Consider the following 16350-nt stretch of genomic DNA (forward strand, 5'->3'; position numbering starts at 1 on the left):
GGGAAGGTGCATCTTATACTCCGAAAAATACGATATACTTGGAAAAATGAGGCTGTTGAGAAGAGGCTTGGAAAGGCCGGAGTTTTCAAACCACACACCACCTGGACACTCCAAATGGATATCTGATTTACTGATATTTCTAGCCAGGGATTATAAACACAACATTTTTGATATTGATATTTTTTTTAAGTGGGGACTTGGGGGGGGAGCGCCAAGGAAAGGGCAAGGGGGGGTGGAGAAGCAGGAAGGGAGGGGGAGAAAAGTGGGTGGTAACATAGGATTGAAAAGCATGACAGGATCTTCTGTTTAAGTGCCAATTCCCCATTTCATAACAAAAGTTAGTGGGTTAATATTGATAAAACGGGACACAAAGAGCCATTCATCACCTTCCTTGGTGAGGGTCAGCTCAAAACTCTCTAAAGGGAGAAAAGGTAAACCCGAGTCTTCAGGAAAGACTGAAAAGAGGAGGAAACGAGGAAAAGGTCAAACACGCAGACATTTCATTGAACAAATAAACATTTTTTTTAAAAAACACCCAATGTAGCGATTCAACCATAAATGCATCAGAATCACCCCCAAGTCACTCTTTTCAGTGCCGTTGTAACTTTGGAACGGTCACTAAATGAATGGTCGTAAGGCAAGGACTACCAGTACACAATGCTATATCGAAGGCATCAAAAGGGGAGCTTTGCAAGCCGTCACAAATCTTCTGCCCTTGAGCTAATCTTGACATGAATAGTTGAGGACGGAATATTCTTTCTCTAATGCAGGGGTTAGCAACCTGAAGCTCTGGAGCTGCATGTGGCTCTTTCATCCCTCTGTTGCGGCTCCCTGTCGCCGATCGGTAAAAGGAAAAAGGATGCTGCGGTAGGAGGAAACTTTATGATGGGGGAAACAGGACTTCTAGTCGGCTCAAGAACTGAATGGGGAGCTTCCAGTTAGGATCTTTGTGGCTCTTTGGATGTTTAAGGTTGCGGACCCCTGCTCTAATATATATTGCAGGGGAATCTAAAAAAAAACAAAAAACAACCCTGCATATCTAAAATTAAGGGGAACGTTTCAAAATCAATTTACAATACATCAGAGGCCTGCTGGGTAAAGGTTTCCCTCACACCTATGTGGTAGTCGTTCCCGACTCTAGGGGCAGTGCTCATCTCTGTTTCAAAGCCGAAGAGCCAGCGCTGTCCAAAGATGTCTCTGTGGTCATGTGCCAGGCATGACTCAATGCTGAAGGTGCACGGAGTGCGGTTACTTTCCCTCCAAAGGTGGTTCCTATTTTCCTACTTGCATTTTTTCGTGCTTTCGAACTGCTGGATTGGCAGAAGCTGGGACAAGTAATGGGAGCTCACTCCGTTACATGGTGCTAGGGATTCAAAACACCAAACTGCCAACCTTTCGATCGACAAGCTCAGCGTTTCAGCCACTGAGCCACCCTTCAGAGACCTGCTGCTTACACCTTATCTAAATCTTCTTGCGTCCTGAAAGGAGAACAGCCTCTTTGAATCCTTGGTTCAGTTTTGGGCAGACTGAAAACAGGTCTCTCAATCAATTTCTGGCAGAGGATGTTTAGCAATAGCCTTTCTCACAGCGTGTTCTGTTTTTCTCAGATAAAATATCCTAATCGGTCTTCTGTAAATTTTCTCCCAGGGAACTCAAGGTGCAACGAAGAAGAAGAGTCTTAGTCATATCCTATCCTGCCAAATCCTCAAGCATGAATCTGTTTAGGTTCGGAAGGCTGTCTCAAGATGTACCTTCAAACAAGACCCCCCCCTCAGCAGTTTTTGAAAATCAGCAGCATTAAAAACTTTGATTTGATTGAAAGCGTCCATCCTTGCTTCCTTCCAGACATTTCTCATCGCCGCAGGGTTGCCAAAACAGCTTCATCCCTCAATGTGGTTTTTTTGAGCTCAGCCTTAAATGGGAAGGCGCCGATACTATCTGTTGGAAAACTTGAGTAATGCCTTGTCCCAAGGCTCTGGAAAACACCATTTTCCCAAAGGCCAGCCTCTGTTTGGATGGGAAATCCACCATCAACAGGAAACTAAACTTGCAAACAGCTGCTGTAAAGGACACAAGCTATCTAAAAGGATATTTTCCCCCCTATGTCAGTTCTTGTATACCAAAATCAAGAGGGAATATTAAACCCAACATGCTTGTATTTTTAAGGCCTTGTGTAATGCAGAGATAGTATCGGTCTGAAGAGTTTTCCCCCCTACATTCAAGCCATTTTCATCTCTTTGAAGCTGTGAATAATATTGTGTATCCAAAGGGGGAGATGGGAAGAGAGGGAGAGGAAGGGAGAAATCCTAAAAGAATGTGAAGTTGCTTTTACAGGTATTAGAAAGGTGTCGATTCAAGACTATAGCAAGTCTTTAACCCCTAATGAAAAATGACCACTGTCTTTACAAATCCCTTGAGCCAATTTTTTTACTCCGGGCACCTGGGCAAGTCCCTGCAGTTTTCCTAGTAAGAATTTTTAAAAGTGGTTTCCCAATGCCTCTTTTCTAGGGCTGAGAATGAGTGGCTGGCCAAAGACTTTCATCCCTAAGATGAGACTAGAACTCACAGTCTTCTAGCGATTGGCCCAGCTGGCTTTCATGCCTAAAAAGCAGAACTACCCTGTTTCCCCGAAAATAAGACCTCCCCAGATAATAAGCCCAATTGGGCTTTTGAGCGCATGTGCTAAAATAAGCCCTCCTCGAAAATATCTAAATGCATGCACAGCCAGTCCCGGCCATTTCCTTGGAGGGGAAGGGGGGAACATGCCCCACGTGCCCCAGCCGTCCACGCGGAATGGCCTCGCAGAGGCCGCTACCGCGAACCCTACCTACTGCGCCCCTTCTCTTAGTGGCAGCCGCAAAAAGAGAGGCAGGCCAGCAATGCTAAGACTGGCAAGAGTGCGCCGTAAACAGAGACACAACTTCCATCCCTCTCTGGATCAGCTGATCCACGGGCCGAGGCTAAGGGGCCTCCTGCACCTCAAAAATGATAAGATCTCCCCGAAAATAAGGCCAAGCGCTTTTTTCGGGGGTCAAAAGACCCTGTCTTATTTTGGGGAAAACATGGTAGAACTCAAGGCTCCCAGTTTCTAGCCTGATGCCTTTACTATTACACCAAGCTGGCTCTAATTTTGATTCTCTATCCAAACAACTTATCCCCATTCAAGGGGAACAGTCTGCAGGCATTCTTCTGCTGTGTATGGCCCCTTCTCTTTTTGGAGGGGAGGTGTGAACTTGGCCATGTAACACTGACACAGGATCCAATGCTGCTTTGTTCTTGAGAATTTAACAGTCCCTAACCGGTGCAATATCTTGAGGGGAAGCAGCATGCTGTGTAAAAAAAAGGCGAGAGGGTTGTCATTAGTCTTGAAGTCATTTCCGACCCCATGGACAACATTCCTCCAGGCCTTCCTGTCCTCTACCATCCTCTGGAGTCCATTGAAGCTCATGCCGATGGCTTCAGTGACTCCATCCAGCCATCATTCTCTGTCATCCCCCCTTCTTCTCTTGCCCTCCATCGTTCCCAGCATTGGGCTCTTCTCCAGGGAGTCCTTCTTCCTTCTCATTAGGTGGCCAAAGTACTTGAGTTTCCTCTTCAGGATTTAAGACCTTCTAAAGAGCAGTCAGGGTTGATCTCCTCTAGGACTGACCGGTTGGATGGCCTTGCAGTCCAAGGGACTTGCAGGAGTCTTCTCTGGCACCAGAGTTCAAAGGCCTCCATTCTTTGGTGCTTAGCCTTCCTTACGGTCCAACCTTCACAGCCATCCATTGCAACCGGGAAAACCATTGCCTTGACTAGGCACACTTTTGTTGGCAGGGTGAGGGTACAGGATAGACAACTTGATCTGGGGTTGGCAGCCAAGTCAGGAATTGGCTTGGCCAATCAAAAGGGAAATCCGATAAGGGGCACGGTGACAAATGGGTTGATTCTCTGGCTTTTTGGCTGTGTCAGATTAGAAAACCAGACTGAAGGTGGCCAAAGATTTCCCTTTAACAAGAGGCTGATGCCGACAAATCTCCAATTTAAAGCTTGTGCTAATAGTTATGAACGCCACATGGCCTCCTGCATGTAATCTCCTTATGTCAAATGAAGCTGAGAGGTTTTATCGCCCCTTTATTGACTCGAGTTGGTTTTTACAGCAGATTGCTGGCAGCTCTTTAGAGCGGTTGCAAATAAAAGTCGGGATGGGTTTCAACTGCCTCCCCCCCCACCCCCCAGGCTTTCTCGATTACACGACCCAGTGAATACATATCCCCCGTTTGCGCATCACGCTGTACAAAAATCACACGGGCCAAATATTCACATATGAACTGCCTTCCGAGTGAAGTAACCTGCCAATTATTTCTCAGATAGAGTTCTGGGTTTCATTCTGCTCCCCCCCCCTTCTCAGAGCCCCCTCTCAATTCCTCCAGACGCCCTCCCCCAGCCCTGTTTTATCATTCACATTTCTTCCATAGGGATAGCGTGGTCTGTTTTACAGAATAACTCTGCATATACCCTGATTTCCCCAAAAATAAGACCTCGACTCAGTCTTCCAACCTTCAAGGTGAGTAAAATGAGGGCCCAGATTGATTGGGGGGGGGGAGGCTGACTCTATAAACCGCTTAGAGGCTGCTGTAAAAGCACTGTGAAGCGGTATACTCTGTTTCCACAAAAATAAGATCTCCCGGGATAAGAAGCCTAATCGGGCTTTTGAGTGCATGCGCTAAAATAAGCCCTCCCCCCAAAATAAGCCCTCCCTGAAAATATTTAACACATGTGTGCAACCGGTCCCCGCCATTTCCTCTGGTTGCTTGCTGCGCAAACACGAGGCAAGGCTACAGGGGGGGGGACATGTCCCATGCACCCCAAATGCCCTTACCTAACGGCTGCTCCCACAACCCTAGCCACTGCACCTCTTCTGTCAGGCTAATGGATGCTGCAAAGAGAGTGGCAGGCCCAGCGCCTCACTGACGCAGCAGCAGTCAGGGCGTGACCATGCTTGCCACCTCCTGCACCTCAAAAATAACCCCCCCCTGAAAATAAGGCCAATCGCTTATTTCAAGTGTCAAAAGAAAACAAGACCCTGTCTTATTTTCGGGGAAACATGATACTTCTCTAGGTCAAAGGAGCTTTGGCCACGAAGGAAGGCCTCCCTCCCCAAACACTGTTAACCTCGGTTTTAAAAAAAAAAGGAATTCTCGGTCCTCATTTCCTGGAGATGCAGAAGTGAAGATGCTATTAGTGACCCTCCTCCCCTTTTCTTTCCAATTTGGAACTGATCTATCGGAACAATGCTGTCGGCGGCATCACCATCTGTCAACCAAGCTCCTGATGGCCATCAAAGGACACCGGCTCTCTTGCAGGAAGCTTTGCGGGAACTCCTTACCTGCAAACCGAAGCGGCGAATCTTTATCCAATGCTATTAAGGGAGGGTCCAGGAGCACCGTGTTGTCATTTTCGGTAACAATGCCATGGTAGGTGGTTTCAATCCATGGTTTGTGCTTGTTAACTGTAAAATCAATGAACGGAACACAGTTAGTAAGTGTGAGTGAATGAGTGGAACGGCCTATCTATCCCAAATGCTTTCGGTCATGGCTGCATCTCACCTATCCAAACTTCAGAAGCGGACAGCCTGACATTAGCATTTGTTGGGAGGGGAGGGCCAGATTGGAATGTAAGAAGGAAGGGGGAAGATGGAAACCCAGCTGAGCCTTGTGAGAAGCTACAGTCAGTCAAGGTTAAGTAAGGAGATGCAGAGCTGGGGACCAAGCACCTGTTTCCTAAATAATAGACAAGCACTGAAGAGAATAGAATAGATTGGATAATAGAATAAATAATAGAACAGAACAGAATGTAGGATAGAAATAATAGAATAGAATAGATAATAGAACAGATTGTAGGATAGACAGAATAGAATAGAATGTAGGATAGAAATAATAGAATAGAATAGAATGTAGGATAGAAAGAATAGAATAGAATGTAGGATAGAAAGAATAGAATAGAATAGATAATAGAACAGAATGTAGAAAAGAAAGAATAGAATAGATAATAGAACAGAATGTAGGATAGAAAGAAAAGAATAGAATGTAGGATAGAAAGAATAGACTATAGAATAGAACAGATTGTAGGATAGACAGAATAGAATAGCAGAGTAGGAAGGGACTTCAGAGGTCTTCTAATCCAACCCCCTGCTTAAGCAGGATACCCTACACCGTTTTAGACAAATGGTAATCCAACCTCTTCTTCAAAACTTTAAGAAGTGAGACCGACTACTAAATCCTGAAAACTGAGCTAGGATTCTCAGAAGCGACCACAGACAAGATAGGGACATCCTCCATCACTAATATTCCGCAAGACTTTTTTTTTTTTTTTAAAGATGAATTACTTCGGTTTGCACGCAGCACTGCACAAAAAAGGTTGCATTAAATAAGATCCGTTCTCTTCATAAAGGAGAATAATCTAATGTCCCGGCTGAAAGTCAGCAGATTCTGCTGCCCGAGTAAATGGAAAGATTAGAGCTTTTTTTCCCCTTTTTAAAAATGTCTTTTATCCTACCAATAGGTTTTGTAATTTAAGATTTAATGCAACTCTTTGGTGGCAACCTTCAAACTGTTCTTGGAGCACTGAAATAGCACAGGGCTTTATCTAAAAAAGGCTAATGCAGGAGAGAGAAAGAGAATCCGTATTGATTAGGTGAAAAGGAAAAAAATAGCACTCAGATCTCAAGTGCATTAGGACCGCTTTATGGCAAAAGAATGTTATTTGATCCTCAGGGACTGGTTTCTCAATACAGTCAGTCCTCAGTTTACAACAGTCCATTTAGTAACCATTCAAAGTTACAACGGGCCCTGAAGGAAGTGCCTTACGGCCTGTTTTTTAACGAGTTACAACTTTTGCGGCCTCCTCCTTGTCTTATGATCAAAATTCAGGGACTTGGCAAACTGGCTCGTATTTACGACTGGTCGCCATGTCCCAGGGGTCATGGGATTCCCCCCTTTTGTGACCTTCTGACAAAGCAAAGCCAAAGGGAAAGCACTGACCAACCATGCAACTAACTTCACAACACTGCAGCAATTCATTTAAATAACGGCGGCAGGAACGGTCGTAATATGGGGCAAAACTCACGGGTGCCCAAGTGGCACACAAAGCCAGGACTGCCTGGCACACGTGGCCTTGCCAGTTTGTCTTCCGGGTTTCTGCCGCTCATGCACGAATGGCGATCAGCTGTCCTTTGCATGCGCGGCAGTGCCAAAAACCAGTGTGTGCATGCACGCCGGATAGCTGATTGTCGAGTGTGCATGCGGGCCAGAACCCGGAGGTTCAACTTTTCTTTTTTTAATTTTTAATTTTATTTTTAGATATAAAAGACCAACACATAACATATAAAATTCTCATCCACTGGTTACAAGTGTGTGTGCATCCATATTTTCAATTACATATACGATCACTAAATTTCCATCAAATATAACTAAGTACACCTCACTTTCATTGAACATCACGTATTCAGTTACAATTAATATTCCTTCCTTTTAAGCAAACCTAATTCCCTTGCATCCTTAATTATCTAATAACAACAATATACCTTTATATAATCACCTATCTCATTCTAGTTATTTTTACAGTGTGAAAGAATTTTCCAACTGTTTATGTTTATACATCGCTACGTTCGATTATGCATAGTCTCGCCGATCAGAGGCCTATGCTTATGTTCATTGTTGTCCTTGTGCATCATACATTCAAGCACAAATGTTATTCCGTTTTTAAACAGTGTTCTAAATGTTCACTTCATACATATACCAATCTTTCATTATTTCCTTATTAAACTGTTTAACAACAAAATATCTTTATGATATATATCAGGGGTTTCCCACCTTGGCAACTTTACGACTTGTGGACTTCAACTCCCAGAATTCCTCAGCCAGCTGAGGAATTCTGGGAGTTGAAGTCCACAAGTCGTAAAGTTGCCAAGGTTGGAGACCCCTGATATATATCACTACTTACAATTATGCATAATATCACCAATCATCTATCAAATATACATAGGTTCATTATTATCCTTATCCTTCATTTTAGAACAAAATATTTTAAATTATTCAATTCATATATATATACCAGTCTTTCATTGTTCTACTTAACAACAAAATGTCTTTGTATTATCACTTATCTCCTTCAATTGAAACATGAATAAAACATTTTTCATTTCCAGGGTTTTTTTTATCTAGCCACTGATAAAACAAGTCCCATATCTTATAGAATTGCTCATCTTCTTGTTCTCTAATTTCAAATGTCAATTTACTCATTTCAGACGTTAAACTTTTCTGAAGCGCAATCCCTTAGCGTGCACAGCAGTGCTGAAAACTGGCTTGCACATGCATGCTGGCCAGCTATCGTTGGGTGTGCATGTGCACTAGAACCTGGAGATTCGGCTTCTCCAGACAAACACGTGACATTTCCGGACAACCTTTTCAGCACTCTGTGTCGGAAAGATTCACCATCACTGCTCTAGCATCTTTCTCTGTCGTGGTGTTCCAAAATCTTAGCACAGGGCAGAAGGATACTCCATTAACTAGGTTTCAGGGATCGTGAGAAAGGATAGAAAGGAGGTGAGGTTGTTTTGGGGGGAGGGCGGGGGGGGACAAAAACAAACTGAAGCCACAGACACACAAGACAATCCTAGTAAGAAAATACTTGTTGATTTAAGTTCAGGATCCCGGAATCCTTTTAAGTGGCTCAGAATCTACTTCCTGATTACTGCTGCTGTTTATAATCTCTAATTTATAGCAACCCGGAATAAAAAGAAAAAGCCTGGAATGAAGAACAGCTAAAATGCTGAACTTCATCTGTTAAATATAATACCACAGTTACTACCACTTTATAAGGCCTTGGTAAGGCCACTGTCAGGCCTGCATTTATATTCCTTTTAGAATTTTGGCCTGCCCACTTTCTCTTATTTCATATGTTGTTTCATTAGTATAGTTGATGGGAGGGGGAATAGACAGGAGTGAGATTGTGGAATATATTGTTATCATTCTTTTCTAGAAGCTCAAGGCCATCTTTTGTCTCAGTACCAGCTGGTGTGGATGCCAACGTGGAAGAAGATTGGACCGTGTGATGGATTGTGGGTGTGGGGACAAGATCATGAACTTTTAACTGGGTGGAATTCTGATGTCATTTCCAGCATTGGGATTCCATAGCACAATGCCAACATGTCTGTCTTATTAAATTGGAACTTTAAGGATAGCTCTGCCTTAGACTCTGATTTAATTCTGCATGATACTTGGAAACGCTGACAGCCACACTTGGAATACTGCATCCAGTATTACGATGCAAAAAAGATGTGCAGGGAAGAGTGCAACAAAGACAATTGGAGGCTAAAAACACACAAAGAACGGTTGCGGGAACTGGGGATGTCTAGTTTAATGAGAAGGAGGACTAGGGGAGACATGGTATCTCAGGGGCTGCCCCAAAGAAGAGGGAAGTCAAGCTATTTTCCAAAGCACCTGAAGGCAGGAGAAGCAGCAATGGGTGGAAACTAATCAAGGAGAGAAGCAACTTAGAACTAAGGAGGAATTTCCTGACAGCGAGAGCAATTAATCAGTGGAACAGAAGTTGCCTCCAGAAGTTGTGGGTGCTGCATCATAGGACTTGTCTGAAACGGTATAAGGCAGGGGTGTCAAACTCATGTTGTCACGGTGGCATCACATGACGTATCGGGACTTTCCCCGCCCCCCTTCTCATCCAGCCTATGGGCCAGGAGTTTGTCAGCCATGGTATAGGGTTTCCTGCCTAAGCAGGAGGTTGGACTAAAAGACCTCCAACATCCCTTCCAACTTTTATTCTATTCTATTCCTATCCTACCCTATCCCATCAACTGGTGAGCAATAAACACCTACTATTAATTACTGTTTATCATTCAGTTCCGCATTCCCTTGACTGTTGAAATTTAGTGAAAAAAGCAACCAACCCTATTTAAAAGTATTTATTTCAGGCGTATTCTCAGGCATCAGAGAGGAATATATCAAGGAAATCATCTTTCCTAAAGCACAAGAGATTTTAAAGGGGGGGGGAAGAAAGCTCAACACATAAGTTATACAGGTGGTCCTCGACTTACAGCGGTTCATTTAGTGACCTTCAAAGTTACAACGGTGCTGAAAAAAAGGCGACTGTGACTTCTTCACATTTTATGACGTCGCAGCCTCCCTGCGGTCACGTGATCAAACTTCAGATGCTTGGCAACTGGCTCATAGTTATGACGGTTAGGGTGTCCGGGGGGTGGTGGTGTCGCGTGATCCCTTTTGCGACCTTCTGACCAGCAAAGTCAATGGGGAAAGCCAGATTCACTTAACAGCCGGGTGACTAACTTAACAACTGCAATGAGTCACTTAACCACTGTGGCAAGAAAAGTGGTAAAATGGGAGCACTTAACTAATGTTTCGCTTAGCAACATAAATGTTGGGCTCAATTGTGGTCGTAACTCAAGGACGACTACCTGTAAATCGAGACCCAGGTGAATGAATGTCCTCCCAAAAATAGGGACGCCCTCTGAGCCTAGGAGGGCTTGTTCCCTTGGTCTGGTGGTGGCGAACGTCTCTGCGGGAACCCCAGCCCAGCTCCACCGTGCATGTGTGCGCCTCCCGCCAGCCAGCTGGTCTTCAGGTCTCTGCCATGCACACGCAGGGGGTGGGGCGTATGCGGGAGACATGCATGCGCAGGGGGCCAGGGAACATGTGCAGGGGGGGCGCTCACATTGCATTTTGGGGGCTTGTGTGGTACCCCATGCCCCAATTTTGGCTTCCAGGTTGGTGCTGGAGGCCCTTCCAGGCCAGTGGTGGGTTCCAGATCTTGTTGCAACCAGTACGTTGCCAGGAATCCTAGCCAGGCACGCGCGCCGCGCACACATGTGGATGCCACCGCCCTGCGACATCCAGATGCTTGGTTTAGGTCGCGCAAGTGCTGCAGCACGCTGTGCGCAATTGGCCTGTCGCATTATAAACAGCTATGGAACGCGGGCGGGCGGGCCAAACTGGCCACTGTACTGGTACAGTGGCGCTGCTCCCTGCGACTACCAGTACTGCCGTTACCGCCTGGAACCCACCACTGTTCCAGGCCCAATGGGGCACAGGGGGCGGGAACACGGAGGCTTGGAAAGCCTCCTGCACAACCTGGAGCCAAAAATGAGGGAGGGGCAGCAGGGGGGGGTCATGCACGCATGCCCCGGGGGTGCTGGTGTCAAGGCATGCAGAAGGGGTCTTGCATTGCTTTGGCATGTGACCAAAAAGATTGACTATCCCTGAGCCAAGGTGGCGCAGTGGTTAAAATGCAGCACTGCAGGCTACTGCTAGATCAGCAGGTCAGCGGTTCAAATCTCACCGGCTCAGGGTTGACTCAGCCTTCCATCCTTCCGAGGTGGGTAAAATGAGGACCCCGATTGTTGGTGGGGCAATATGCGACTCTCTGTAAACCGCTTAGAGAGGCCGGAAAGGCCTCTGAAGCGGTATATAAGTCTACTGCTATGGCTATTGCTATTGCCTTAGTCTCTTACGCACAAAGTAAAAAAAAATGCTAGTCCAGGTGACCCCAAACGATGAGAGTTCAGAAACCTTTCCTTCTGTTTTCCCCTTGTGCTGCAAATCCCGTCTTGGACAGATGTAAGGTTCTTTTCTTTCCTTTCTGTTTTGGCAAAGCCACATCAAAGGAACCCTCAGGGGGAACAGCGTTAAGCATCCACCCTAACTGCAATGGCAGTGTGGACATTTAAGGAGGAGAACGCTCAAGGTCCTCTCTTGCCAAAGTGCCTTTTCAAGCAGAGTTTCTCACGGCCAAAACAAAAGTGTTCTCCAGCGGCGATCCTGCTGGGTTGAGAAACCCCAGGCTGCAAAATAAAAATAAATGCAGAAGCGAAAAGAGGGGAGAAGCTCATTCGCTACGAAGCGAGCAATCCACGAGAAGGGGCACGGCTGGAACCTATTGACAAAGGGAAACAAGCCTGGCGGTGGGTTGTGGTGGTTCATCCACTTTGGGTTAACCAGGTTTCTTGTATACGTCAAATCTAGGGAGAAAGCTCATTAATCCGTATCAAACCATCTCTTTCCAGCCAGCTACGTTCCAGGCATCATCTGTATGGGCTTCCTGGAGGCAAGGTGGTCTTTTAAAATAGCATTTAACACAGCACAGTCCTTAAACCAAAATGGTTCGGTTGAGATCTACGTACGTCAGACTGATTAGGGTCGATGCAAGGGTGCCACCGAAATATACGTTTATCATATTTATCTGTATCTTAAATTATTGTATCCTATCCCAATTCCATTTTAAACCGTATTTTATTCCAATTCCATTTTAGACTGCATTTTATATTCCAATTCCATTTTAAATCGTATTTGATTCCAATTCCATTTTAAACCGTATTTTATTCCAATTCCATTTTTATATTGCTTTTATCAAATTGTAGTAATAATTTGTTTTCTGGAACTTGGATATGGCCCAAGGGCTAATCAATAGAGAGTCAATGTCATATGCAAGGAAACAACCACCCTGGGTGGAAATTTAATTCATCACTAGGCCATTGGAACGAAGGTGATATCAATTCACAACACGGCAAACAATCCATCTAACAATCAATCAGAGTAGGAACTGGAAGGGACCTTGGAGGTCTTCTAGTCCAACCCCTGCTCAAGCAGAAGACCCTATACAATTTGAGGACAAGTGGCTGTCCATTTGCTCCTTAAAGACCTCCAGTGATGGAGCATCCACAACCTCTGGAGGCAAGCAGTTCCCTGGTTAATTAATTGTTCTCACGGTCAGGATAGGTTCTTCTTAGTTCTCTCCTCCATTAATTTCCATCCATTATTCCTCATATTGCCTTCTGGTTGACTCCCCCCCACTTCTTTGTGGCAGCCCCTCAAATACTGGAATGCTGCTATCATGTCACCCCTGGTCCTTCTTTTCAAACAAGCAAATCCAACTTCGTTACAGCTAGAGAGGCTACGTGATGATCCCCTCCAGTTAATCCCAAAGATTAAAACATATAATCTCCTCTCCCGGCTTCCAGTTTTAAGTCAGCAATTCACTGCAGCGTAGCTGTCCTGAAGAAAAATATTGTAAACAAAGAGCTGAGTATCTTGGGGATCATCATCTTGCCTAAAGTTCCTAAAAAATAAAAATAAAATCCCAAAGGGAACGTTTTCCGAGGACCAGAGCTGCTCCTAAAAATCAATGTATTGATCCAGAAGACTAATCTGCAGGAGGATGGAATTATTCAAGTGCCACTAAATGGTGGATAGGCGGAAGATGGAGGATGTGATTAAATCACTGTTCATATCTTGCATCTATTTTTTTCTCCCATGAACAGAGTTGTGTCTGGAGACTGCAAATCATTATTGTACTTATGGGCTGAAGGCCAGTCTATATTCCCAGATTTATTTGCAAAAACTGCTAAGCAGGTTTTTAAAAAAAAAAAAAAAAATCTTATTAATGCCTTCTGCACTCATGCTTACATTAGGCCATAATTCAAACTGGATAAAAGTGCTGAGAGGCATCAGCTAACTTCCCTTTTGGCATTTAGGATTCCTTCCATAGTTGCAGGTAGAAAATGATAGCAGCTGATTCTGGGTGATTTTCTGGCCCAGTTATTTCTTCTTCATAAATCAAGAGCTATTCCTGGAGCACTAGAAAAGGCTGTTCCGGTATTATGACGCTGCAGTCATTCAAAGTTTGCCTCAGCAATTTTTGTCCTCCACAGCTCACACTAAGGCGCAAGTATTCTTCCAGAATTTAGCTTCTGTCTTTATTGCATTCATAACCTTTAAAAGGACAAGTTTCAAAAAAAAAAAGGGGGGAGGGGGGTGGAGGGGGAGACTTCAAATATGTTTTGGCAAGGGGAAACAATACAACACTACTGTTTCTCTGTTAAAATACAAACAGTTTTAAGATAACAAGCCTTGCAGTTGCCTGGAAGGCACAGGAATTGTCGGGGAAGATTAATGAGGAGGTGAAAACTTTTTATCTATCGCTTACTTTTCAAAGCGCCAATGGGTTTATTTGGCTCTTATTATCCTGTGCTAACTCTCTGGAACTCTGCAAGGAAACTGAAGAAAATGAAGCAGGAAATTGATACCTTCCCAGGTACGCGGGGGGGGGGGGGAGGCTGGGTCCCACAACTGTGAAGCAAAATTTCAGTCTTCTGCGCTTGCCTTGTGCCAGCTGGAAAAAATCAATCGGCGAGTGAATTGTCCTTTTGAAACCGAGACACTAATACAGCATTTAAGCCGACTCACGTGGCCCTTGTTTTCGGTTTCCACGTCTAATAGAAAATAACAACCCTGAGGTGTTTCTGCAATGCGTAACCTTCCCTACCCTCAAGGCCGAGAAATGCCTCTCCACAAAGGGGTTTTCTAGAAGAAAAAGAACATTTGCACAGGTCCAGTTCCCAGGATTTGATGTCCCTGCCTTGTTGGCAATCAGAAAAACCATTCCACCAGCAAATGCACAACCCTGCCGCTCTGTGAGTGTGTCTGTATGTGTGTGTGTGTGTGAGAGAGGGAGGGAGGGAGGGAGGGAGGGAGGGAGGGAGGGAGAGAGAGAGAGAGAGAGATAAGGGAGAAAGGGAGATTGAGACACATAGAGAGAAAAACAGAAGGAAAAGAGAGAAAAGAGAAAAGAAAAAAGAGAAAGAGAAGAAAAAGCAAAAGAGTGAGAGAAAAGAAAAAAGAAAGAGAGTGAGAGAAAGAAAGGGAGATAGAGAAAGGGAGATACAGAGACACAGAAAGAGAAACGAAAGAAAAGGAGAGGGAGATAAAGCAAAAGAGCGAGAAAAGAAAAAGAAAAAGAGAAAAAGAGAGTGAGAGAAAACAAAGGGAGATAGAGAGAAAGGGAGAGAAGCAGAGAGAAAGAGAAAGGAGAGAAAAAGAGAAAGAAAAAGAAAGAGAAAAAGAGAAAAGGAAAAAAAAAAGAAAAGAGAAAAAGAGAAAGGGAAAGGGAAAAAGAGAGAGACCTAAACACAGGCATTATATCACTATTGCCCTGAGAAGCAGATTCATCACACTTAGAAGTTTACCTTTCCTTACCACTAATAACAACCTTGAGCTTCCATAGCTCAAACAGGATGACAACAAACACTTTCCTTTCAACCTAAATAAGTGGTGAGGAAAGAAGATGAGGAGGGAGGAGTGCTTTATTTTTTTAAAAAAACCAAAGTTTGCCTTAGTATGTCTGCTGCAGGTTCCTCCTCCACTACCACCACCCAAAAAATTATACCCACAAATCATAGAACCAGAATGAGCCTTCTTGTAAGAGACAGAAAATGGTGGTTGCTCTGGGTAAAATTATTGGGGAGGATAGTGTTGATAGTGTTTAAAAGGCTGTGGTGTGTGTGTGTGTGTGTGTGTGTGTGTGTGTGTGTAAAGTGAATGAAAGATAAATCTCAGAGTATGTCCTACATTTCACAGACGACACATACGGTGTTACTACCGATGCATCCTCTCTGCCACGAATCACACAGTGCAAAGTGGGGAGGGGGGATGCAACTACACAAAGGACTCTGTCCTTGCGTTGGGGTATGGACTGGAAAAGAGAAGGGGAAGTCATGAAGACATTAAATGCCCCCAGGTGTGATTAGCAGGTAATGAGGAAGAAGGAGAAAGGATCTCGCCACAGAGTATTATGCACGCAATTACCCCTGAATTCAATGGGGCTTAGTCCCAAGTAAGTACAACCCAAACACAAGGCTATATTATATATTTTTTTAAAAAATCACCGTGAAGAGGAGGAAGGCAAAAGTTGAGCTGTGCATTTTTAAAAATCTCCTTTTGCTGACTGTCCGCATGAAATGCCTTCAGAAGTTATTGAATCGTGCATTAATGTGCCGCTGCATTTATAGTGCACTAACAGTTACATTAGGATGCGTATTAAAATATTCTGTGGCATGCAGAGTGTACATATGACTAACCACTAGAATATCATGCCTGATCTTGCTGCAGAGGACAATTCTTTAACCAGCACCCTTTAAAGCTGTGTCTTGTTGCGTCTTCTGTTGTTTTAGCGTGAAATCTTATAATCTCCGTAAGCTGCACGGAACTATTAAAAGCAGCTTTTCAATCTTCCCCTTCCTTGCGTGTGGAGATATACCGAAACATTATGTGCCTCTTCGGTGTGGATGCTCCTGTCTAATCCAATTCCAATGCTGTGCGCGTGTGTACAGACGTAATACACACGCAACACTGCCTCTGTGACGGCTAGGCTGCACACATCAACAAAATGCAAAATGGTGACTCTCCCTTGGATGGCAATGTTTGTGAAATCTGTCGCACAGGCTCTGGCTTCTCTTTTGAATTGCAATCCTATGCATGGGTAACACAACCTTGCCTCCTCTGA

The 16350-nt window shown here is 44.4% G+C and overlaps 1 protein-coding gene across 1 annotated transcript in view; it reads right to left on the reverse strand.

Annotated features, from left to right (window-relative positions):
• CLSTN1 (calsyntenin 1) overlaps positions 1-16350 on the reverse strand; it is a 59210-nt gene that overhangs the window by 31624 nt on the left and 11236 nt on the right. The window contains exons 3-4 of the mRNA XM_032232200.1: positions 5369-5491; positions 387-455 (exon numbers count right to left, since the gene is read on the reverse strand). Of these exons, the coding sequence (XP_032088091.1) occupies positions 387-455; positions 5369-5491 (192 nt within the window). The remainder of the gene's footprint in view (positions 1-386; positions 456-5368; positions 5492-16350) is intronic.

The sequence above is a fragment of the Thamnophis elegans genome, chromosome 15 (assembly GCF_009769535.1).
Source record: "Thamnophis elegans isolate rThaEle1 chromosome 15, rThaEle1.pri, whole genome shotgun sequence".
Taxonomy (NCBI): domain Eukaryota; kingdom Metazoa; phylum Chordata; class Lepidosauria; order Squamata; family Colubridae; genus Thamnophis; species Thamnophis elegans.